General features: G+C 38.0%; 2 protein-coding genes across 6 annotated transcripts in view; one reads left to right on the top strand and one right to left on the bottom strand.

Annotated features, from left to right (window-relative positions):
* Window positions 1-7,861, bottom strand: part of PGR (progesterone receptor) — a 78,658-nt gene extending 70,797 nt beyond the window's left edge. For 3 of the 5 annotated variants that reach the window (XM_045556877.1, XM_045556876.1, XM_045556878.1), the window contains exons 1-2: window positions 4,812-6,427; window positions 3,486-3,637 (exon numbers count right to left, since the gene is read on the bottom strand). In XM_045556877.1, the coding sequence (XP_045412833.1) occupies window positions 3,486-3,637; window positions 4,812-6,427 (1,768 nt within the window). Of the gene's footprint in view, window positions 1-3,485; window positions 3,638-4,325; window positions 4,384-4,811 lie in introns of those variants that run through there. The other 2 variants (XM_045556875.1, XM_045556879.1) reach the window with 2 other exon arrangements.
* The window catches only part of LOC123641936 (guanine nucleotide-binding protein-like 3-like protein), a 60,973-nt gene continuing 39,272 nt past the window's right edge, over window positions 5,035-26,735 (top strand). Inside the window, exons 1-2 of the mRNA XM_045556880.1 lie at window positions 5,035-5,233; window positions 10,130-10,244. The gene's annotated coding sequence lies outside the window, so the exon portion shown is untranslated. The remainder of the gene's footprint in view (window positions 5,234-10,129; window positions 10,245-26,735) is intronic.

The raw sequence follows: 26,735 nt of genomic DNA, 5'->3' as shown, positions 1-26,735 counted from the left end.
TCCTTCACAAACTGGGTCACTTGCCTGCATTTGTATGGCTGGCAAGTCATTATTACTTCACCTCCTTGAAAGGTATGAAGGAAATTCCTGACCACATTCTGGGTCACTCCAACCCTACAAGTCTTGGTAAAGGAATGCACCGGGCTATTAAAACAACTGTTTTTTTTGCTAACACTATATCTTGAACAGTTCAATTAGCTTTAAAGAGGTAATCTTCCCCTCCCCCACCACATCCCCATTTCCTGAGTGGTATTTTTCTCTACTTTTTCTCTCTTGTCTTATATTAAAGAAAATCCAGCTTTCATGGGTAACTTCATCTCCTACTCCTAAATTGGAAGAGAGGTTGTGAAAGTGGTTTTTGGCCCCTGATTATGTTTTCCCATCACTACCCTAAGTGTGAAGTTAATATGATCCATCCATTTATATCACATACTTCTCATCACCCCTGGTCTTGCATTCTGCTTTAGGATTCACTTTTACCTTCCCAGATGTTTCATTGCTTACCTCACATTTTTTTCTTCCAACTCTCTATTGTTTTTCTTTGACCACATTTCCTACTATGAGAAAGGAAACACAGTGGTCTAGAGCAGGGATTCTGGAGTCACACCACCTGGGTTTGAATCCTGACTCTACCACTTCCTAACTGTGATTAAGGCAGCTTAACATCTCTGGGCCTTAGTTTCCTCATTTGCAAAGTGGGAGTAATAATAATATCTACATCATAAGGATTAAATAAGCTGAAAGCTGTAAAACATTTAAATAATAACTGGCACAGAGAAAGCACTTTATAATGCTATCATTATCCTTGGTAACATTAATATCCATATCATTACCTATCAACTTTCAACTTCTGGCCATATTGGCAGCACACATAGCTCCACCTTGACTGAACCAGCTCATCACACAACATTGCTTTCCTCTAAAATTGCAAACCTGGTATTAAGTCTTTCTACTTATCTTTCTCATTCCTGAAAACTCCCAGAAGTTTCTCTCTATTCTGTTCCCTTACTTCACCAATTCTCTCCCAATTCACTGAAACATTAGAAACTAACTTCCCAACCTTTAATTCTTACAAGTTCCTAATATGAATATTCAACTCTTAGTATAATTTTAATTTCTTCACTCTTCTTTGAATATATACACTTAAAAGCTCTCCTCGATGCCCAGAGATCTTCTTTTTCCTTTAATAACCATAATGAGGTTCATATCTTCTAGGAAGCCTCCCCGCATCATTCTCAAATATACATGTTCCAGCCCACAATCACCTCCCCTCTATCCAAACACCCAAACTCACAAACCACACAAATCTCATACACATTACAGAATGGCTTATCAGGGCATTTAGTGAGAAGCTTCATTTCAACTCTATTATAAGCTCCTTGAAAGTAAAAACAACACTAGTGGAAGTTGACAATATTCCAGGTTTTCTTTTAAATACTTTTCATATATTCACTTATTTAATCTTTATAGCAACTCTAAGAAGTAGCTACTGTTATTATACTCATTTTATATTAAGGCACAGGAAGGTGAAGTGAGAGGAAGAGTATTTTTGTCACATCTAAATATAAGAGGTATACAATAATTGCTGAATGAATGAAATTACTCATATAGTTTTATAATCTTACTCTAGTTTCAAGAATGATTTATCAACATCTATCTTCAGTTCCTCTTTATAAACATTGCTGAATAAGAGTGCTTCATTTCTACTTCTGAAGACTATAAGACCATGCCAACAGTAGGAGTCCAACAAATGCTTTCTAAGACTAAATTTGGGAAGACCACCTCTATGGTTTTAGATGCTATTCTGATACTTATGTGAAAGCATTTGTATTTTATAGTTAGGGCGCTCCTTCTTATACATATGCACTTTATGAAGTAACTTCTGAAAATTAAATGACATTTATCATATATCTATTTGTTCATACCATCCCTGTTTTATAAGCATTGCAATTTAAAAAATATCTAACCTATGTTTACTAACAATCAGCTATTAACTAGTTCTGTGACCTTTGGAAACTCAGATTTATGTCTTTGGGACCTGCTTATGTGTAAAAAGAAAGAGCTGGGCTAGGACAAAGTGGCCTTCAGGGGATTCTAAGAGGGTCATTCACTTATAAATTATACTATTCTTAGGAGACTCTTGAGAAGGGAGAAAATCATATTAATGCAGAAAGTAATGTTCAAGAAACCAGAACCAGAGTCAGATAAAAGATAGTAACTCCAATTACCCACTGGAAAACTGACTTTTCCACACAAAGAACTTCCATCTGTAACTGTGACTAAATGATATCAATGGAAAAGTAAGTCCATTCTCAGTTGCCCCATTTTCTCAAGTACCTTCTTTTAACAGTAGCTCAATTAATTTAAAATGCAATTAAATCCCACTGAAGCTGAATACATTCAACATCAGCGAAATACATTCATCTTTTGTGAAAAAAATCATTCTAAAAATATACAAAGCAAATACTTTTTATGAAGAACTCCTTTGAAAGCCCCCTTAAAGTGACAGTTCTCCACTCTCTCCTGCTTATAAAAAGAGGGCCATTAAAGTCAGAAAACTCAGAAAACAAAAGCCTACATGACATTTGGATCTTTGGTTCCTTGCCTAGGTGTGATCTCAGCACTCCAGAAGGAACCTTAAACTCCATTTCAGCTTATTATAAAATACATTTATTGCTAGTGTTAAAACATGACATGATCTTTAAATGTATTGTTATCTTCAAATATAAATGTGTTTGGCTGCTGAGAGTTTAATGTAGGTAGAAAGAGAAATTCAAAGTCTGAAACATACCATGCAAGTCAATCTGAAGTAATAAATAATTTAAAATGATTTTAAAAACATGAAAGTTTTACTGAGAGCAAAATACTTCTTTAGAAATTATATTACTGTGATGTCCAAATATTTCATTTGTTTTAAACCGTTCACTTCTATCCTCTTATACACTTACAAAAATAAACTGAACAAAAAAAGAATTTAAAAATTTTGTCTAGAATTACCACTGTGTAAGTATTACATAAACATGCATATAGGGAAAAGACAAAAGCATGTAGAAATTGTATAACTACATCATGTATATGTGTGCTATATATATGTGTGTGTACATAATCTCTACTACCAATTTTCTTTTAATCAAAATTTTAAAGTGCTTTACATATAATAGGTACGTTAAAAATTACAATTAGAACAGAGCTGTTTCCTGAAAGCTACATAGTTAAGAAACAATAATAGCACTGTCCTCAAGATTATTATGACTTGTGTCTAATATTGAAAGTGTTGGTCAAAGAGTATGCAATTACAATATCCAAATACATTCAATTTTGAGTATTATAAATAAAAACACATTGTTAAAATATCATCATATATTTTAAGTTATATGGAAAAATCACCATTTCTTAGAATGAGAGATAATTAAAATCTATAAAATATTAGATGGTCTCCATTTACAATTAAACCAATAATAACGTATTAGGGGAAAGGAGCCTACCTTCCATTGCCCTTTTAAAGAAGACCTTACAGCTCCCACAGGTGAGGACACCATAATGACAGCCTGATGCTTCATCTCCACAGATTAAGCAAATCTTCTGAGGTAATGACTCGAAGCCGTACTGTGGGCTCTGGCTGGCTTCCGAATCCTGCCTTGAAATGCAAAACAAAGTACTCCATTTATTTTTAGGTGCACCACTATCTAATACTAAAGGTTTCTTAAACCAGCATTAACAGGGTGAAAGGAGATTTTAAAAATAGAACTGCATACACTCACACTTGAAAGACATGCAAACTAAACTTGGTGTAACAGACTACCTGTAAATGGATTCATCAGACTTGCAAATTATTAGCCATTCATCGGTAGCACCAACATAAAAGAATAATAATTAGTGTATAATTTTATGTTCAGGAAAGCTAAGGTCTATTTTGTTAAAAAGAAATCTTTCTATAAAATTCCTTATAAAGAAGTAATTTAGTTTTTGACAAACGAAATGTTATGTCCTTCCTCTGCTAGTTAGCAATAAACATGGTTTGGTTTAAGAGTTCAATTATACTTAGAAATGCTTTTGTTTTGAGTTTTTCAAAACACGACCCTGTAATAATTGTTTACTTAAACAAGCATATGTATTTGTCATTTTAAAGTACTGTTCAACACTGACACTGTTGCCTTCACAACACATAAGACTCAATATCAAAACAGTTATAGCGAATCTCAATATTAGAAAAAGAGACACTTGCAGTAATTGATGTTTAAATCCACAATTTAGACCTATCACACTAAAATTAACTTTAATCTCGAAATTCGTATGAAAATTGAGCCGTTAAATTGTCCAAATACCTAAGATGGTTCTGCTTTCGGTTCCGCCTGGCCACCTTTCATCAAGTCCCCCCTCCCGGGGGACCGGTGCCTGAACTCCTCTCCCAGACAGCCTTTCCTGGTAACTGTCTTTCCTCTAAGAAATGAAGCCCTCGATGAAGCCCCCAACTCGCCGCACCCTTTCCGCTCCGCTGGGCTACAGCGGACCTGGAGTGACGCTGCACATTTTAAATCAGGGTTGGTCCTGCTTCGCAATCTCGAAGATTCAGAAAGTTTTTTAAAAATGCTTTCGGGCAGGCACGCTCCAAAAATGGCATATTCTGCGCCTCCTTAGCCTCCCCCAAAGAGTGAGGAGCGGGAGAGGGAAGCAGGGAGGCAAACTGCCCCGTGCCCCGTGCCGGTGCCCACCCCCTCGCGGCCACGCGGAGGAGCGGAGTCCCGAGCTGCGGCTGCCCGCCCGCCCGCTACCCCCGCGACTCTCGGGGCGCGCCCCGCTCCGGCCCTCACCTCAGGTAGTTGAGATAGGGCGGGTAGACCGGCGGAAGGCCCTCCTTGAGCACGGCGGCCTGGTAGCCGAGCTGCGGGAGCCCGTTGAGGCCGAGCGGCGGGTAGAGCGCGGGGGCCGCCCCGGCGGCGGCGGCGGCGGCGGCCGAGGTGGAGGGCAGGCCGTCCCGCGCGAGCAGGCAGGCGCCGGCGCCCGGAGCCTTGCAGGGCTGCGGCGCGAATGGGCCCTGCTGGGCCGGCGCGCCCTCCGCCTTGTACAGGATGCTCTCTAGGGCCGACCCCGACGAGGACGCCGACGAGACAGAGGCACTGGCGGGTGCGGCCGCCACCGCCGTTTCCCCGGGCCTGGAGGAGGGCGCTGGAGGCGGCGGCGGCGGCGCCAGCGAAAACTCCGGGAAGGCTGCGGGGTTGGCACCGGCCACCAGGTATGGACGCGGGGTGCGCGCCGCGGCCTCCGCGCCTTCCTCCTCCTCCTTGATCTTCAGGGCAGGCGGCTGGAAGTCGCCGTAGAGAGGGAACGCGTCGTCTTTGGGCTCGGCGTCGGGCGGGTACGCGCAGTCGGGGAAGTCGCCACCCGCGACTGCGCTGGCCGGGGCCGAGGGCGAGCCGCGCGGCGGGGCGAAGGCGCTGGCTCCCGCGGCCCCGCCGTCGTAGCTCTCCCCCTCCAGCAGCTGCCGGGTGCGGGCGGCCAGGAAGGCATGGTTGAGAGGCAGGATGGGCACGTGAATGAAATCCATCACCGTGGTGGCCAGAGGGGAGCGCCCGGGCGCCACCGTCGCGTCCTGCTCCGTCAGGGCGACCCTGGGTGCTGAAAAGCGGGAATCTTCCTTGGGGGCGAGGGCGACGCTTCCTGCGGCCGCGGCTCCTCCCCGGGCCGCGGTTCCTCCCAGAGCTAGAGGTTTGCCCTTCAGAAGGGGACCCTCCGAGTCCTCACACTCGGAGCTGCCCTCCTCCTCCATCACCTCCACCGTAGCGGGCTGCGGAGACGGCTTCACCGGGACCCCGGGCCAGGGCGGGCTCCCAGAGGGTGGGAGCAGCAGCTGCCGGGACGGTGACAGGGCCCTGGGCGGCACCTTCTGGGCACCTGCCGTCCCGGAGCTATCTCCGGCTTTGCCCCCCGGCCGGCTCATGAGCTGGGCCAACACCCCCTGGGTGGTGAGGGCAGCCCGGGAATCTTCGGGAAGCTGGAGGCCAAACAGGCACCAAGGACTGGTGGCCTCGCAGGCAAGAGGGCTGGCGTGGCTCTGCCCGGGACCCGAGGGCTCCAGAAGCGTGTCCAAGACACTGTCCAGCGGCCCTCTGTCCTTTTCTGGGAGTCTAGAACTGCCGCCTCCTGCACCCCTTGTGGCTTCAACTCCGGAATATAAGCCCTCCACGTCCGACGGCGACTGCTGGGCCTGCGTCTTTCCGTCTGGGGGGTCCTGTCCCTGGCAGGGCCGAGGGAAGAGCAGCCCGTCCAGGGAGATGGGTATGGCCGAGACTACAGGCGAGGCATCTGAGGTCTGGGTCCCCTGAAAGGGGTCTGGGCGACCCAGCAGGGGGGATCCGACCTCGCTGGGGGAGGGCACGCTGACCGCCACGTGGGGAGCCCGGGGATCCTTTGCCTTCAGCTCAGTCATGACGACCTGGACTCCCCTTTCCTCCTCCCCCGTCTCTAGGGAGGAGGGAAAAGGAGGGGTTGTCGAGAAAATAGGGGCAGAGGGAGGAGAAAATGGGTGTTGAATTTGGCCGGACCCCGGGGATCTCCACCTCCCGAGTCGGGGGTGGGAGAGGGCGGCGCTGGTCAGCTCCTGTCCTTGCCCTCCATCCTGTCGTCAGGGGAAGCGTGGCGGTCGTTACATCCCAGCAGCGAGTGGGGAGGGCAGGAAAAGGTAGTTGCGGGGATCTGTCTCCCAACTGGGAGAGTTCTCCGAGAGAGTTCTCCGGCTTCTGTCCTAGGACAGGAGACGCAGAGTACTCACAAGTTCGGCACTGGAGTGGCTGCGGCTGTGAGAGCAATTCAATTACGCGCGGCTCATCTCCCGACTTTTCCTCTGGCTTCAAACCCGTGCATGCCATTTAGCTCCTAATCCCTGACTACGTTCCACTGCCCTTCTCACTAAAACCCTGGGGCTAGTCGGACCTCTCGGTACAACCCATTCTCGGGAAGAGTCGTGCTTCTGCCGGCTCCCAACAGCAGGTGACAATCATCTCTGCAGATTCACAGTTCTCAGCAATCTTGGAGGATGAGCCGCCTCTGGTTGCAGATTCCACTCAAAAGCCAAGTGCAGCTAGTTCTCATTGAGAATGATACCAACACACCGGAGTCCTCTCACACTCAAATACAACAAGGCTTAACTAGATTAGCGACAGCCGTAGACCCGCTCCACAGCTTTCTAACAACGCCTCCTCCCTCTTTGGAGGCCCCGCCCAAAGCCCCTCCCAACACCAGTTGCGGACCAGATCTGAAAATCGGGAGTTGGTATTTCCACCTGCTAGTCTGAATGCCACTCTGAGGAGCAGGTGCTTTGGGATGGGACCTCCTGAACATATTAGATTTTGTACTACAAATTAAAACTTACGCCCAATCAAATTGGAAAAACGAATAGATTCTATCAGTAGCAGAATTTGTATAAATCTTTTTAGGCTTTCAGTTTTGTAAAGATTTAACACAGAGGAAGAAGTGTGGCTACATTATCTTTTGGAATAATAAACGTATCAAAGATCATCCTAAATACTTTAAAATTGATTCTGTCCCTTATGAATTCCATAAAAGTGAGTGCTTCCAAATTTCTCTTGAACAGCCCTCAATGTGACAGAGAAGTTTGGAAGTGGAAGACAGTCGGTGACACTTCTCTACTGTGCGGGAAATTTGGATTTTGTGCCATACTTTGATTTGTCCTAAGGAATGCGTTCCAATTTCTAAAATGTAGCACTTTAAGAAAAGTTTCTTTTCTTTTCGCTCCAGCTTATACCCTGTCTACATCATAGAATCCTCCATAGAGACATTGAACAGTATTTTTCTCTTTTCAATATTCTCATTGTTAAAAATAATTGTCTCTGACCTTTTTAAACAAAGCACCTCTAAATTCATGAAGACAGTAGAGAGAGACAGAGTATTATAATATATATTTCAGTTACAGAGTCATAAATTAATAATCTGAGTGCCAAACCCAAGACTACTGGGAATTTTGACATCATCTTAAATATATCCTATTCAAAATGGAGTTAATTGTTTGCAGGTTTCCTTATAGGACCTAGGGGTCCTATCTATACTGATGCCCACAGTTTGTCTAGCTGGGTATAGAGGATACAGAGGAAGACTCCAAGATTGCAGGATGAGCGGAGCCACTAGAAGTAAGAAGCCTGGACCCATGAATCACCTGGGCGGGACTACATGAGTGAGAAATAAACTTCTATCATGTTAAGCCACTGGGTTTTGGAGTTGATTGTTCTAGCAACTAGTTTACTCTGACTGACTAGTTTTAGATATGTGGGAGTTAGGCAGGTAGAGGAAGGGTAAAAAGAATTCCAGCAAGCAGGTATAGTATGTTCACTGGGCATCCAATAGTAAAAAAAAAAAAAAGTCATTTTCTCAAAAAGACACTTGCACTCAAATGTTTATTGCCACACAATTAACAATTGCAAAGATGTGGGATCTACCCAAGTGCCCATCAATACATGAGTGAATTAATAAAATGTGGTATATGTATACCATGGAGTACTACTCAGCCATAAAAAATGGTGAACTAATACCTTTTATAACAACCTGGATGGAACTGGAGACTATTCTTCGAAGTGAAGTATTACAAGAATGGAAAAACAAACACCACATGTACTACTCACTATTAAATTGGAAGTAATCTATCAACACTCATGTGCACATATGGTAGCAAAACTGAACAGAAATCAAGCAGGGGAAGGGGGGAGGGGGGATGGTTAAATTCACACCTAACAGGTACAATGTGCATTATCTGGGGGATGGACACACTTGTAACTTTGACTCAAATAGTACAAAAGCAATTTATGTAACCAATACAATTGTGCCCCTGTAATATTCTGAAATAAAATAATAAATTTAAAAAATTGACAATTGGCCTCATTTTAAATCTGACAAACTATATTTGGCTTAATTTTGGTTGGTTATAAAAATTCCCTTAAGCCAGATAGTTTGGCTTGGTTGTTTCCGTAAGACTGAAAATCTTTAAGTGGGAAAACAATAATAAAGATGCCCAGCATGTCCTGAATCACCATTATTCCATGAAATTTGATGCTGAGTAATAAGCAATGTTGGCACAGGAACTCCCTGAATATATGAATCTTTGAATAAAACAGAATTCACAGATTAAATTCAAGCATAATGGGGCCAACTCCATATATTCTGAAATTTATTTTTAGAGAAGAATATTTAAATTTGGAAGCTTTTTTCCCCTATAGTTTGAAAAAAATGCTTTGTTTGTGTAACTGTCATACAACAAGCTGCATATATTTAAACTGCACAATTTGTTAAGTTTTGACTTGAGGCCGGGCGCGGTGACTCACGCCTGTAATCCTAGCTCTGGGAGGCCGAGGCGGGTGGATTGCTCGAGGTCAGGAGTTCGAGACCAGCCTGAGCAAGAGTGAGACCCCGTCTCTACTAAAAATAGAAAGAAATTATCTGGCCAACTAAAAATATATATACAAAAAAATTAGCCGGGCATGGTGGCTCATGCCTGTAGTCCCAGCTACTCGGGAGGCTGAGGCAGTAGGATCGCTTAAGCCCAGGAGTTTGAGGTTGCTGTGAGCTAGGCTGACGCCACGGCACTCACTCTAGCCCGGGCAACAAAGTGAGACTCTGTCTCAAAAAAAAAATAAATAAATAAATAAATAAAAAAAAAAAGTTTTGACTTGACTTAATGTATATACCTGTGAAACCATCACAAGCAAAATGATAAACATACACTTTGGCTCCGAAAGTACCTTGTGCTGCTTTTTAATCCCTTCATACTGTTCTTTCCCTTCCCCTTCCCCTACTACCATCGCCACTCCCCTAGCAACCACTAATCTTCTGTCACTATATATTAGATTTTTTAAAAAATGCATATCTTATTTATTAAGCATTATATTAGATATATGCTTTTTAGGTCTGTTTGCCTTAAATTTAAAATTTTTCAGAACAGTTTTAGATTTACAGAAAATTGAACAGATTAACAGAGAGTGCTCATATATCCTTTGCACAGTGTCTCCTATTACTAGCATCTTATATTAATAGGGTACATTTGTTACCATTAATGAACTAATATTGATACATTGTTAAATTTCAATTTCCCTGGTTTTTACCTAATGTTCTTTTTCCCTTCCAGGATCCCGTCCAGGGTTCATTTCACCGTTGTCAAGTCTGCTTAGGCTCCTCTTGGGTGTGAGAGTTTCTCAGACTTGCCTTATATTTGATGACCTTGACGGTCCTGAGGAGTACTGGTAAGGTATATTGTAGTATGCTCCTCTACTGGAATTTGATGTATTTATTTCCTCATGAGTAGACTAGGTCATGGGTTTGGAGGAGGAAAATCAAAGAGGTAAAGTGCCATATTAATCACATTAAATCAAAGGTACATACTGTCAATATGACTTATGACTGTTGATATTGACCTTGATCACCTGGCTGAACCAGTGTTTGTCAGGTTTCTCTACTGCACAGTTAATTCATTCTTCTCTCTTTCCATACTGTACTCTTTGGAAGGAAGTCACTATGAGTCACTTAAGGAGTATGGGGGAGTAAGGAGTTAGCTATACCTTTACAGTGGAGCAACTACATAATTTAGTTGAAATTCTGCATGAAAGATGTACCTATTCTCACCCATTTACTACTTTATTCAGTCTTTTATTTATTTCAATATGGATTCATTGATATTTTGTTGCTCAAATTGTTCCAGCTTTGGACATTGGGAGCTCTTTCAGTTGGCTCCTGTGCCCTGCCATGCTCCCGTTATTGTGTGCGCACACTTTCTTACTTTCTGGTGTTACAAGGTGCACAGACTCATCTTGTATATTTCCTGTTAAGGTCTGAGAATCAGCCATATCTCCAAGGAAGTTCGATTCATTTTATCAAAAATGATATTAGAAATGAATATCTGGGTGCTGAATGTGTTCTACATTAGTTTTCATTTCTTAGAATTTTTATATTATACAATGTATGCTTTTTGCATCTGGTTTCCTTTACTCACCATAATTATTTTGAGATTCAACTATAGTAGTATGTATCAATAATTCATTCTTTTTATTGCTAAATAGTTGTCCGTCATATGGGTACACCATAGTTTGTTTACCCATTTACCTGTTGATGAACATTAGGGTTGCTTCTAATTTTTTGATATTACAAGTAAAGCTACTTAAGAGAATGCGTGCAAATCTTTGTATGGACATCTGTTTCAGTTTTTCCTAGGTAAATACCTAGAAATGAAATGGTTGGATAAGTTAGTGGATGCTATTGTCTGAATGTCTATGTTCCCCCCAAATTCTTACATTGAAACCTAATCAGCAATGTGATGGTCTTAAGAAGTAGGTCTGTTGGGAGGTTATTAGGTCATGGAGAGCTACCTTGCCCCTTCCATCATGTGAGGACACAGTGAGAAGGTGCCATCTATGAGCCAAAAAGCAGGCCTCACCAGACATTGAATCTGTCACTTTGGTCTTGGACTTCCCAGCCTCCTGAACTGTAAGAAATAAATCTCTGTTGGTTATAAGCTGCCTAGTTTATGATATTTTACTATAGTAGTGTAATTGGACTAAGACAGTAGGTATACATTTAACTGTCAAACAATTTTCCAAAGTGGTTGTATCATTTCACATTCCCACTAGTATATTAGAGTTCTAATTCTTCCATATCATGGACAATTGGTATGGTCAATATTTTTAACTTTAACAATTCTAATAGGTGTGTAGTGGTATCTTATTGTGGTTTAATTTGCATTTCCCTAGTGACTAATGATGATCATTTTTTCATATGCTTATTTCCTGTCTGTATATATTCTTCTTCTCCTGTATATCTGTGACCATTCAAAACTTTTGTTTGCTTGCTGTAAAAATCAAATTGTCTGTTTCCTTAGTGTTGAATTTTTAGAGTTCTTTATGAATTCTGATACTTGTCTATTGTCATATATGTGATTTGAAAATATTTTCTCCTAACCTGTGGCTTGTCTTTAAGTTCACTTAATAGTGTCATTTGAAGAGAAGATATTTTTAGTAGTGATAAAGCCTATTTTATCAACTTATATTTTTATGAATTGTACTTTCTGTCATAACAAAGTAATATTTGCCAAACCCAGGGTCACAAGTTTTCTGTCACATTTTCTTTTGCTCTTATAGTTTAAGGTTTTACATTTACATCTATGACACATTTTAAGTTACTTTTTACTGTGGTATGAGTTCTACCTCAAAATTTACCTTTTTGCATGTGGATATCCACTTGTCCCAGAATATCCTTTCTTCACTAATTGTCTTTGTACCTTTGTTGAAAATTAGTTGTTAATATGTATGGGGGTCTGTTTTTGGACTCTCCACTCTCATTGTTCTATTTGATGGTTTTTGTGTCAATACCACATTATCTTGATTGCTGTAGCATATAGAGTAGGTTCTGGGTACTTGAAGTGTTAGTGCTCCAACTTTATTTTTCTTTTTCAAAATTGTTTCAGTTGTTCTAGGACCTTTGCATTTCCATATAAATTTTAGAAGCAATTTGTCTATATATGCCAAAAAAGCCTCCTGCAATTTTGATTAGGATTGAGTTGAAATTATAGATCAATTTGCAGAGGACTGACTTCTCACAAGTATTGAGTCTTCCAACCTATGAAGGTAATACACATCTCCTTTTTTGAGATCCTTACTTTGTCTCAGCAATGTTTGGAAGCTTTCAGTGTACAGATCTTTTATATCTTTTGTCAGATTTATCCCCAATTATTTTATATTTTTGATGGTATTGTGAATGGTATGTATATTAGTTGTGTATTCCTGAGTAATAAAGTACCACAGACTTAGTGACTTAAAACCACACCCAGTTATTATCTTCCAATTTCCATTGGTCAGGAGTCTGGGCATGGGTTAGTTGAATCCATTGCTCGGGGCGTCCATGGCTGCAATCAGTGGATCTGCCAATGCCGCATTCCCATCTGAGGCTCAGGGTACTCATCCAGGCTCATTCAGGTTGTTGGCAGTGTTCAGTTCCTGAATGTTGCAGAACTCGTGTGGCTTCCATCTTCTTTAAGGTCAGCGGGAGAACATTTTACTCGTGCTTTTTAAGGGTTTCTGCAGGATTAAGTCAAACCACCCAGATCATTTCCATTTTAATTCAAAATAAACTGATTTGGGATCTTAATTACATCTGCAAATTTCATTTTTTCATAAATGGTACATAATCACAGGAGTGAAAGCTATCATACTGACAGTCTTATCCACCTTCAAGGGGAGGCAATTATACAAAGCAGACAACTGGGGGCAGGAAATTTGGAGACCATTTTATAATTATACTGAATTTATACTTTATGTTATACTTTTTTAGTGTTTATACAATTGACCCATTATTTGGAGTGATGAGGGTAGGCATCCTTGCCAGTTTGTTGATTTTAGGGGAAAGCAGCCTTTTAACATTAAGTAAGATGTTTGCTGAAGGTTTTTTATAGATGCATCTTCTTAGGTTGAGGAAGTTCACTTCTATTCCCAGTTTGCTAAAAGTTTTATTAGGAGTAGATGTAGGTTTTTGTTAAATGATATTTCTGCATCTGTTGCAATAATCATATGGTTTTTCTTTTTTAGTTTCTTAATATGGTGAATGACATTAATTGAGTTTTGAATGTTAAACCAACCTTATATTCCTTGGATAAACCCCACTTCATCATGATGTAACGTTTTTATATATTACATTTGATTTGTTAAAAGCTTATTTAGAATTTTAAAATTCCCACTCAGGAGAAATACTGGTCTGTTTCTCTTATAATGACTTTGTCTGGTTTTGTTATTATGAATTTCAGGTTACATACATGGTATGTTTTCATATTACTAGAATAAAAATAAAAAGTACAATGATATTTAGGGTCTCCATAAATAAATATATTTTGTCACAAGCTGCCCTTTGATGTTGGCTGTCCACTATGGCAGTGAGCATAGCATGCAAAGAAAGCCATGAAGCTTCCTTAAACTTGAAAAGATGATTCACTTTTGTCATGTCTACTTTTCAGTTTTTATAGTGAACTAAGGAATCATTCCTTTATATTACAAATATCTTCCTACACTATGTCATTAAACACCTTGCTTTGTATTTTATTTTCTAAGATATACAACATTTTCTTCACTGTCACATATAATGCTCATTAAACTTCATGACATAAGTATTATTACCTCTATTTTACAGATAAGGAAATCGAAGCCTGGAGACTTAGAATTAGTTATTAGTAGGCCAAAACTCACTACTAGGGCTTCTGTTACAAAATCCAGTGCTATTTTCATTCTATACATTGTGTTTCTCTTATTTTATACCGTTCAAAGTATTTACAGTTCAAAGATAATTGAAAAGGTTCATGGAATAATGTAGAAACATTACTTGACCTGAGGACCCAGAAATGTGAACACATTCAGAAAGTCATATTGGGCCACCTAGACCTATGATTTGGTTAGTTTGAAATTTTTTGTTGTTTATACAACTTTGATAAATAGGATTTGATATTTGTCATTCTAGCTTGAGGCAATTCTTATGTATTTGCAAAGGGATAATTGTAGGTGAAAGGTGGGTGGCACTTGATGCAAACTGCAAAGGGAGGAGGATACAAAGGCCATTTCTCAGACCTTCCTGACACTCCCCTGGTTTCTAAACCCAGTGCCCCTTGCAACTCGTAGGTTATTCAGGCCCCTCCACAGATGTAGTGACTACCTCCAAAAGTGTACCTGTTTTTTTTTACACCCATGTCAAGTAGGATATATTTTGACTTCAAGTAACAGGGTACTCAACAAAAAGTGATTTACATAATAGATGTGTATTATCTCAGGTAACAAGAAGTCTGCAGGAAAGTAGTTTTAGGATTCATTAATCAGTGGCTCAGTAATGTTCTCAAGGTCCCAGATGCCCTACCTTTTCAGTCACTTACTCCAGAGGCTTGGGTTTTGTTTTCTTCCTTGTTTCCCAGCATCCAAAGGTAGCTACTGAAGCTGCAAGTATCAGAGCCTCACATAACCTCCTCCAAAATTAGGACTAAGAAGAGTTTCTCTTGGCATTTTTTTTTTTAATCAGGGAAGAAAATCTTACCCAGAAGCCCACTCCAGACATCCTATCAAGACTTATTGGCTAGAACTGAGTCATCTGTTCCACTAAACCAATTACTCAAAGAAGAATGTGATTAGACTAACAGTGATTCATCTCCTGCAGCTGAGTCCACTGCTCTGCCTACTTTGCTACCAACATGTGAACAAAATTGAGGTTCTATTAAAAAGCAATAAGAGTAGGGAAATCGCTGTTGGGAATTCAACAAATAACGTTGACATTATACCAAAGTATCATTTTCCTCAGAATCCTAAATAGTGGTTCATCTAAACTGAGAGGGAAATTCACACTAATATATGAATGAATTTAATAGCCCACTTATTTTTATAAATATAATCTTTATATTTATCCTAACAATGATCATTTTTTATACATACATACATACTGGTGATTCTACTTTTAGATGATATTTTGCAATGACTGTCTACTCACGATATCCTTTTATGTACCTTGAATTATTTTTCAACTTTATGCACTAATTACTTGTGACTATGGTCCCCATTTCTTTGATTCTGCAGTTTAGCATATAGTCGTTCAGAGCTTACATGTAGCTGCATTTGTTATACTTTTGTGTCCTTGGGGCTATGTAAACTTAGCTAGATCTAACTTGTATTACAGTTTTGAAATTCTTTGATTTTGTAGTCTAGTTTTTTCCTCTTTAATGTAATACAGTTTTTAGGGATTTTTCTAAATTACCATTAAAAGTATGAACTTATATGGAATATTTTAGGATAAGGAAAGATAAGGAAAAAATAGGTAAATGTAAGCACTGAAGATAAAGATCTGTCATAGTTAGTCCATAGTTGATATGGTTAATATGAATCACATATTTTGTGCTATTAAAAGGAAACATCCCATAATATTGGGGAATAGCATGAAGATCAAGAACCAGAGGGTAATTCTTTCACTACATTCTGCCATCAGATCCTTTGGATCAGGAGTTTTAAATACCAGCCACTTATCTTAAAATTGTTATTAATTATATAAATTTCAAATTTATCTATCTAGGAAGGAAGAATGGAACATAATACTATTCTGGGTAATTTTGATACAATAAGAGCAAATGCTATATAAAATAGCCATGTCTTTCCTAGATTAAATACCAGAAATACTTTCTCATGAGATTGAAAAGATCAATACTAATACTATAGTTGAGTTTAACATAATGAACTATAATAATTTTAAGTTTAAAACTATTATATATGAAACATAAAAGAAGAATTTTTCTATTAGTTTTGCAGTTAAACTACATATAAGTATTAATATTGAGAAGGATATTGTATTCTTAAGGGAAAAAAGGAGTATACACATACAACTGGAAAATCATATAATAAAGAAAATATAAAAATGCATGATCAAGTACAATCATAAAAAATTCCTCCTTAGCGCCAGACCATTTCTGAAGCGGCAAACTCATTACACACACACACACACACACACACACACACACACACACCATTTATTTTTTCATTATTCTGACTTTTAAAAAAAAAACTGTATGTATTCATTGAAAATTAGGAAATTTGGGCTTAAAAGAAGCCATTATCTTTTTACAAAAATTATTGTGAACGCACAATACAAGTAGCATAGCTAAATTTAAAAAATAAAAAGTTTAGTATTCTTTATTGTAAATAGATACCTATGTAGAACAATTCCAGTAAGCAAGAATAAAAGAGAAGGGGTCTCAAGCTAGAGCAATCATTTATATGTTTATTGCCATGGGCGGGGGGCGGATCCTATTTTCTTCTCTTTTTCTCTTACTTTCTCTTTCCCTGGCTTCTTAACCTGGTTCTTGCATTTTTGTTGTTGATCCACCTTAAGGTGGTCTCTAACACTATTTTCTTAGATAATTATCTTCAACTGATTTTGGTCCTCTGCCAATTTGCATTTTGTGTCATATATTTCTCATCTCTCTTCCCAAAGTCTTGATTGTTAGCCATAAAGGAAAGAGAGAAAGTTTATTAGTAAATACTATAATTATAAAACAAGTTGACATGATATAGGCTTTGAAATAAATTTTATAATAAAAAACGTTAAAGAATTAAAAATACTATAACCATGGAAATAACCACAGATATTCACTTTAAGTCTTACGTTTAGTGTATATGAGGAGATGGTGATAAAAACTACTTATAGGGAAGTCTAATTTTAATTTTAGAGTTCAAATAATGTGTCAATTCGAGATAGTTATACCTTCTTCCTCCTCCTTCTCTTTCTTCCACAACTTAATTTTAATCATGTTACCTTTCCTAGTGTTTTTTGTTGTATATTTTAATATGCTTCTAATTTATTTGATTTTCAGCTTTATCATAATAGTCTTCCTTTCCTACTTATAGGAATGGGTCAGTCATAGAGCATTTTCTATTTTTGACCTTTCTTCCCATTCTCTTTCCATTTATACATATAACATTCTATCCTGTATTCCTTATCCCAATGTTTGGTTTCATTTTCGATTTTCCTTGGTTAAAAATATCTAATGGTCACTGCTGAAGATTTCACAGCCATATCTTGATTTCTTTAGTAGTTTCCAAAAGGCAAACAGTCTTTACTAAGTTCTTCTTTTTCTGATACATAATATTTGTACATATTTATGGGGTGAATGTGATATTTTGTTCCATGCATAGAATGTATAATGATCAATTCAGGTTATTTAGGGTATTTATTACCTTGAGTTCCATCATTGCTATGTGTTGGGAACATTTCAAGCCCTTTCTTCTAGCTATTTTGAAATACGCAATACATTGTTTAACTGTAGTCACCCTACCCTGCTATCAAACATTATAAATTACTCCTTCTGGCTGACTATATGTTTGTATCCATTAACCAACCTCTCTTTACCCCCCCACCCCAGCCTCTGGTATTGATCATTCAACTCTCTACCTCTAAAAGATCAGCTTCCTTAGCTGCCACATTTGAGTGGGGACATATGATATTTGTCTTCCTGTGCCTGCCTTATTTCACTTAACATAATGACCTCTAGTTCCATTCATGTTTTCACTCTTTTTTATGGCCAAATAATATTCCATTGTGAATATATACCACATTTTCTTTATCCATTTGTCCATTGATAGAAACTTAAGTTGGTTTCGTTTCTTGGCTATTGTGAATAATGTTTCAATAAACGTTGGGGGTAGGGCATGTATCTTTCTGATATATTGATTTCTTTCATTCTTTTTCTTCCTCTTCCTCTTGCTCTTCTTCTCCTTCTCCTTCTCCTTCTTCTTCCTTCTTTCTTCTTTCTTCTTCCTCCTTTTTTTTAGGCAAATACCCAGTAGTGGCATAGTGAGATTAATGGATTATGTGGTCATTCTATTTTTAGTTTTTGGAGAAGTCTCGGTATTGTTTTCCATAGTAGCTGTACTAATACACATTCACACTAACACTGTCCAGAATATACAACGAACTCAAACAACTCAACAGTTAAACAAATAATCCCATTAAAAAGTGGACAAAGGACACAAATAGGCATTTCTCAAAAGAAACATACAAATGGCCAACAGGTATATGAAAAAATACTCAGTACCACTAATCATCAGGGAAATGCAAATCAAAACTACAGTGAGATACCATTTTACTCAAGTTAGAGTGGCTACTATTAAAAAGACAAAAAATAACAGATGCTGGCAAGTATATGGAGAAAAAGGAACTATGTTTTACAGAATCAAGAAGAAAAACTATGTGACTATTTCAATAGATGTCAAAAAAATATAAAACTCGACATCCCTTTGTGAATTTAAAAAAAACCCTCATAAAATGGGTACAGAAGGAACATACCTCAAAATAATAAAGGCCATCTATGACAAACACATGGCTAACATTACTCTGAATGGGAAAAATTGAAGACCTTTCCTCTAAAGTCTAGAAGAAGACAAGAGTGCCCACTTTTACCACTATTATTCAACATAATACTAGAAGTCTTGTCAAGAGAAATTAGGTAAGAACAAGAAATAAAGGGCATCCAAATTGGAAAGGAAGAAGTGAAAATACCCTTGTTTGCATATGACATAATCATGTCCTAAAAAAACCTAAAGACTCCACCAAAAAATTGTTAGAACTGATAAATTCAGGAGAGTTTCAGGGTACAAAATCTATATACAAAAATCAGTAGCATTTCTGTGCACCAACAACAAACAATTTGAAAAAGAAATGAACAAAGCAATCCTATTTACAATAACTACAAAATCATAAAATACCTAGGAATTAATCTAACTAAAAAAGTGAAAGATCTGTAAAAGGAAAACTATAAAACTCTGATGAAAGAAATAGAAGAGGGCACAAATGCAAAGATATTCCATGTTCATGGATTGAAAGAATTAATGTTGATAAAATAACAATACTACTCAAAGCAATTTACAGATTGAATGAATTCCCTATCAAAATATAATAACAATGACATTCTTCACAGAAATAGAAAAAAAATCCTAAAATTTATATGGAACCATGAAAGACCCTGACTAGCCACAGCAATCCTGAGTGAAAAGAACAAAATTGGAGATATCACGCTACTTGACTCTGAAATTTACTGCAAAGCTGTAGTAACCCAAACAACATAATACTGGCATAAAAACACAAACATGGACCAGTGGAACATAATAGAGAACCCAGAAATAAATCCACACATTTGTAACTAACTCATCTTTGACAAGGGTGGCAAGAACTTAAAATAGGGAAAAGACAGTCTTTTCAATAAATGGCACTGGGAAGACTGAATAATTATAGACAGAAGAAGGAATCTAGATGCCTATCTCTAACAATCCATAAAAATCAAATCAAAATGGATTAAAGACTTGAATCTAAGACATAAAACTATGAAACTACTGTAAGAAAACCTTGGGGAAACACCCCTGGACATTGGTCTGGGCAAAGATTTCTTGTGTAAGACCTCAAAAGCACAGGCAACAAAGCAAACACAAGCAAATGGAATTATATCAAGCTAAAAAACTGCACAACAAAGAAAAATATTAACAAAGAGACAACACACAGAATAGGAGAAAATATTTACAAACTATCCATTTGACAAGGGATTAATAACCAGAATACATAAGGAACTCAAACAATAGCAAAAAAAAAAAAAACAAATCTTTGTTTACTTTGGAAATATTCCTACCTCTTCAATTTTTTTAAAGAGTTTGAGTAGAATTGGTATTAGGTTTTCTTTAAATATGGTAGAATTCAGTAGTGAATCCATCAGGTGCTGGGATTTTCTTTGATGGGGGACTTTTTTTATTATGGTTTCAATCTTGTAGCTCATTATTCATTCACTGAGGTTTTCTATTTCTTTATGGTACAATCTTGGTAGGTTATGTGTGTCCAGGAATTTATCCATATTTTCTACATTTTCCAGTTGGCTGAAATATAGTTGATCATGATAATCTCTGAAGATTCATTGTATTTTTGTGGTCTCAGTTCTTATGTCTCCTTTTTCATTTCTGATGTTATTTGGGTCTTCTTTTTATTTTCCTACTTAGTCTAGCCAGCAGTTTGTTGATTTTGTGTGTGTCTTTTCAATAAACCAACTTTTCATTTCATTGATTTTTCTGTATTAGTCTCAATTTCATCTATTTCTCTTCTGATCTTTATTATTTCTTTCCCTCTTCTAATTTTGAGTTTGATGTGTTTTTGCTTTTCTACATGTTTGAGGTGTATCATTAGGTTGTTTATTTGAAATATTCTACTTTTTTGATATAGGTATTTATTGTTATAAACTTCCCTCTTAGTACTTCTTATTCTGTATGCCATAGATTTTGGTATGTTTTATTTTCATTTTCATTTGTTTCAAGGAATTTCTTAATTTTCTTCTTAATTTTTCATTGACTGGTTACTCAGTAGAATGTTGTTTAATTTCCATGTGTTTGTGAAGTTCAGAAGTTCCTCTTGCTGTTGATTTCTAGTTTTATTACACTGTGGTCAGAAAAGATACTTGATGTGATTACTTTTTGAGTTTGCTGAGGCTTGTTTTTGTGGCCTAATGCATGGACTGTTCTGGGGAATGTTCCATTACTGAGAGTAGGGTGTTAAAAACCCCAACTATTTCTGTTTTTCTATGTACCTCTCCTTAGATCAATTAATGTTAGCTTTATATACTTGGGAGCTTGGTGTTGGGTGCATAGATACTTATAATTGTTATGTACTCTTGTTAAATTCACCCCTTTGTCATTATATAATGACTTTCTTTGTCTCTTTTTACAGTCTTTGATTTATAGTCTATTTTATCTTACATAAGTATAGCTACTACTGTTCTTATTTTGTTTCCAGTTGCATAGAATATCTTTTTTCACCCTTCACTTTTAATCTATTTGTTTTTATAGGTGAAATGGGTTTCTTGAAGGCAGCATATGGCTGGGTCTCGTTTCTTTATCCATCTGCTGCTCTATGTCTTCTAATTGGAGTATTGAGGCCATTTACATTGTGTTATTGATATGTAAGGACTTATTATTACCATTTTTTTGCTTGTTTTCTGATTCATTTTGTAATTCCTCCCTTCCTTTCTTCCTTTCTTACTGTCATCCTTTTTGGTTAAGTGATTTTTCTCTGATAGTATAGTTTAAAATGTTGCTTTTTATTTTTAGTGAATCTATTATAGGTTTTTGCATTGTGGTTACTAAGAGGCTTACAAAAATCATCTTATAGAAATAACAAGTTATTTTAAAGACATGAAAAATTATCTTAGATCAAAAAGAAAAGAAAAGAATAGGAACACAGGCAAAAAACAAACAAACAAACAAAAGGGAGCTGCTTTGTCCCCTTTGAGGACACAGTTAGAAAATGCCACCTATGAATCAGGAAATGGGCCCTTACCAGACTCTGAGTTTGCTGGTACCTTGATTTTGGACTTTCCAGCCTCCAGAACTGTAAGAAATAATTTTTTGTTGTTTATAAGCCACCCCGTCTAAGGTATTTTGTTATGTAGCAGCCTGAACAGACTAAGACACCTTCCCTGTAGGTCCTTGATGCAACAGCCATCATAGTCACCAGGTTGCCTTGGGTCTAGGGTGCAAGAGAATGGGGAAAAGAGAAAAAAAATGATTGACAAGGGATTATCCCATTCTCTCTGAATGTTAAAAGCCCACTTTCCTCTTCTCAATCCAGAACTAGAGGGCTTTTCCTGGAGCTCTTTGCATCTGTGTCCAGTCCCTTACTTGAAAATAAAGGAAGAACTTTTACCTAAACACATAACACAAAGAATATGTGCCCCTCAAATATCTATATCTATATCTATCTATCTATATCTCAAAGAAAGCTGTCAAATACTGTATATCATGTTACTTTCTGAATTTATATCACTGGAATAAATCAGCTTTTATAGGTGCTTACAAGGTAATGTCAATTGAAGAAGATTAAAATAAGGGCTGAACATTTTCCATTGAACTTAGCTTAGTTTAGAAGAAATTTTGTGACTTTGATGATATTGGTTTTATCAATTTGAAGTGTTAGGGCTATAATAGTAGTGGGGTGAGGAATGAATGGTAAGTGAGAATGTGTGGGAACTGTGCCCCTGAAGTCTCTGTGCCTCCCTTGGGAAACATTTAACTATGCCTCTTTGTTTAATTGTTCTTGTCTTCCCTGCTAGGAGAAAAACCCCATGAAAGGAGTTATTATTAAGTATTTAAGTACTATTAAGTGTTAAGTTCTATTATCAGCACTTAGCACAGGCCAAGCACACAGTAGGCATTTAACATGTACTCCAAAAGAATAAAAAGGATAAACAGATGACTTTTTCAAGAATTTTAATTGAGAAGGGGAGATGGCAGTAATAACTACAAGGTCAAGGGGAAGATTTTATTTTTCTTATAAGAAGAGAGCAACTTTAAAATGTGTATAAGGTGAAAGGAAGGAGCCTGTATAAATTGGAGAGATTGAAAATATAGGAGATCCTGGAGGATATGGGGAGGAGATGGAGTTCAAACCATAGATGGAGAGATGGGCTTTGATTAAGAGTGAGATCTCTTGCTAAGGTTAAAGAAGGTAAAGATATCATCATACAAAGCTGAATTAATGCGTTTACTGAACATGACATATGTATGCTCAGGGCTTTGTTAGATGCTGGGGTAGGTAGGAGAGGGGAATAGAAATTCAAAACAGGTACAAAACACTATTCTCAATAATTATGCAATGTTATCAGGTAGAATTACGTTTTATCTTCTTATTGTCTCAGGAGAAAGAGAAAGACAATCTTTAATGTATAAAATGCCAACATATATAAGCTTAATAGTGCTGAGTTTAAAAAATGTAATCAGAGAGTATACACTGATATTCAGTCTGCATCTCTGTTTTGTTAGACTTTTGCACAGTGCTAGAATATGTTTTGTTTGTTCTGAGTGCATTTCAAAGGGGACTTTCACTCCCTAGCTGCCACAGTTCCCATCACTCTCTACTGTGGTATGCACATACCCCTCTCCAGTCATTTCTGTTCTCTGCCTGGCCTTTTAAGGCATTAAACAATTGGACTAGAAAATATACATGATCTCTTCTAGCTTTGGATATCATGATTCAGGAAGCTTCCTTGGAGATAATATTTGTTAGCAGAGAACTCTGTGCTAGGGGTCACTAGAAACAAAGGATAAATTTAGGAGGGGAACCAAAAAAGAGCTTTTCCTTTATTTTTGAACTCAACTACTAGTACCTTCTTAAGCATCATATATTAAATTCTTTTGTTTTCCTGTCCAAAGTACAATCTCACTGGACATCTGTTTTCCTCTTCTATCAAATTTTGAAATAAAAATGAATTACTGCCAAAACAAAGTAAAAAGAATTGTTTTGTACTAATCTTATCCCATCTAAATTTTGTGTTGGTTAACCCTATGTGGACAACTTCCCACTTATTGATAGATATTTTCACCTATGACTATTAGAAATTATGTATGAAAGAGGATTTGGTATGATTCATAAAAAAATTAAAACTGTTTAGCATCTAGGAAAAAAGTCAACTACTAAAAAAAAAATTTAAGTATTCTAATGTTATGTACTCAGTGCTTTCCCATTCTCTTTGAATGGACTATATGGGCTACTGCAATTAACTAAGCTTTAGGAGAGGAGTATAATTATTAGCATAATTTAGGCCCAAGAAAAATCCTTTTTTATTAAGGAAGATCATCCTAGTGATGGCAGAGAGAGGAAAGAGAATCTTCCTGGGAAATCAGAGCAGCTAGATCATGATCATTCTCACAAATAGTTGTTCCTTTGTCACTCCCTCCACATCCCTTGTTTTACGCAGTTATAAGACAAATGGTGCAAATATGACATATACTAAATCTTATCTTTATTTTTACTTTTGTGTAACATGCCAGAATTTTTGATAATATACAGATAAAATAGATAGAAATAGTCTATTCTACCTTTATAATATATTTTCCAACTAATTCATTGGCTTGAGCTTGGTAGGTTTATACATATTTTCATTTTAAATTTGAATTTCTAAATTAAATGTAATCTTTATGAACAGTTTTAATCACCACCTCATAAGCATAGGAAAGAGTCAAATTCAAGCTATATTTAGAGCTATTTAAGAATTATTTAATAAAGATTTTAATTATTTAATTATTTAATAAAGATTTTAACCTCAAAATATTTTTCCTTGGACCACTCATGTCACACCTTTTTAATAATTACAGTACCTGCTAATCAGCTTTTCCCCTCATTCCTTCCATTTCTTCATTAAACTGGTTTTCATCTTTACCAGTGAGACTCAGGACTTTGAGGCCACTGTTGGAAGTGGGGCCTAGTGGGAGGTGTTTTGGTCATGGGGATGGATCATGAATGGCTTGGTGCCCTCCCCGTGGTAGTGAATGAGTTCTTGCTCTATTAGTTCACATGAGACCTGGCTGCTTAAAGAGTGTGGACCTCCCCTCTCTCTCTTGCTTCCCTCCTCTCACCATGTGATGCTGCTTCCCTTTCCCTTCTACCATGAGTACAGACTTCCTGAAGGCCTCACCAGAAGCAGATGCTGGATCCATGCTTCTTGTACAGCCTGCAGAACTGTGTGCCAAATAAACCTCTTTTCATTATAAATTACCTAGCCTCAGGTATTTCCTTTATAGCAACGTAAATGGACTAACACACCATTATAAACTTAACCAAGTAGTAGTGTCAATTGTAGCTCCCATGCCATATGTGACATCTTTGCTCAAGTAGATTACATGCCCTCAGGCACATGGTATGTAGCCATTGATTTGGCAAATTTATTCTCCCCTCCTTGTATGAAAAGAGAATTAAAAGCAGTTTGTATTCATAAAAAGGATGAGTATACATTTAACAGTTTTGCCTCAGTGGTATAACTCTCCCATTCTGTCATAATATAGTAAATGGTTTGAAGAGATGTAGACTGTTATATCAGTAACATCAAGTTAATTGAGTAGACGAGCAAGAAGTGCACATCACATTGGAGGCCTAGGTAAGACACATGTGCATTAGAGGCTGATAGACAAACCCTGTGAGGATTGCGGGGCTTGCTGCATCAGAAAAATTGTTAGAAGTCCAAGTGATAAAAGGCATGCCAGAGCATCCATCCAAAGAAAAGGATAAATTATTTCATCTTGCATCTCCCAACACAAAGAAGAGAGAACAATGCTGGGTGGACCATTTTTTGGAATAGTATATTTCACACTTGAAGATATTGCTCCAGCCCATATATTGGTTCATGTGAAAGGCTTCTACTTTGTTGCCTAAAAACAAGAAAGGGCTTGCAGCAAGTACAGGCTGCAATGCAAGCAGCTCTATTTCTGAGGCCAAACCAACTGGCAAACCCTGTGGTATTTGAGATATCAGTGCTGTGTTGTACTGATGGCACGTCTCAGTGGGAGAAACACAGCATGGATGGTGAAGTATTCCCTGTGTTTTCTACCACTGTTGCATTAGTACCTCTTCATCAGTCTCACCTATAAGCTGACGGAGGAGAAAAATGCCTGAGCTTGGTTCAAAGATGGGCTGGCTTGGTATGTGGGTGCAAACCTAAAATGGATGGTGGCTGCACCACAGTCTTACTTGGATGACCTCAATGGTCACAAGAAGAATCTTCCCAGTGAGCAGAGCTTCTGGATTTGCTTCTGGACTTGTGCCTGGTCATCTACTTTGTGTGGACTGAGAAGTCTCCCAAGACTGGAATATATTTGCACTCATGGCAAATTTGAATGGCTTGGTCAACACTTCAGAGGCCTGGAAGGAGCAATACTGGAAGATTGTGGGCAGGGAATCTAGGGTAGAAGCATGTGAAGGAATATATGGGAATGGGCACAGAGTGTGGAAGATCATTTTATTATGTGTCAATACCTATCAGAGAACATTTATTATGGAAGAATCACTAAACAACCAAGAAGACAAAATGACTTGATGAGTTGTAAAAAAACCACCCTCTGTCTTTGGTTACTCCAGTGATGACACAATGGGCACATGAGTAAAATGGCAGAGATGGAGGCTATATGTGGCCTCAACAACCTAAATTTCTACTTACCAAGGCTAATCTAACTATTCCTGGCACAAAATATCCAACCTGCCAGTAATAGAGAACGATGCTGGGCCTGTAGATTGGCCCTATCACCTAAGGATACCAATCGGCCCCTTGATGGCAAGTTAACTACATTGGACCCCTTCCTGGAAACGTCATAGGTTTATTCTCGCAGATATAATATATGTTCTAGGTGTGCGTTTTCCTTTCCTGTCATAGGGCC

This window comes from Lemur catta, chromosome 7, assembly GCF_020740605.2.
Source record: "Lemur catta isolate mLemCat1 chromosome 7, mLemCat1.pri, whole genome shotgun sequence".
In the NCBI taxonomy this organism is placed as follows: Eukaryota; Metazoa; Chordata; class Mammalia; order Primates; family Lemuridae; genus Lemur; species Lemur catta.
The sequence above is the reverse complement of the archived record's forward strand: the minus strand, read 5'-3'. Positions and strand labels throughout refer to the sequence as shown.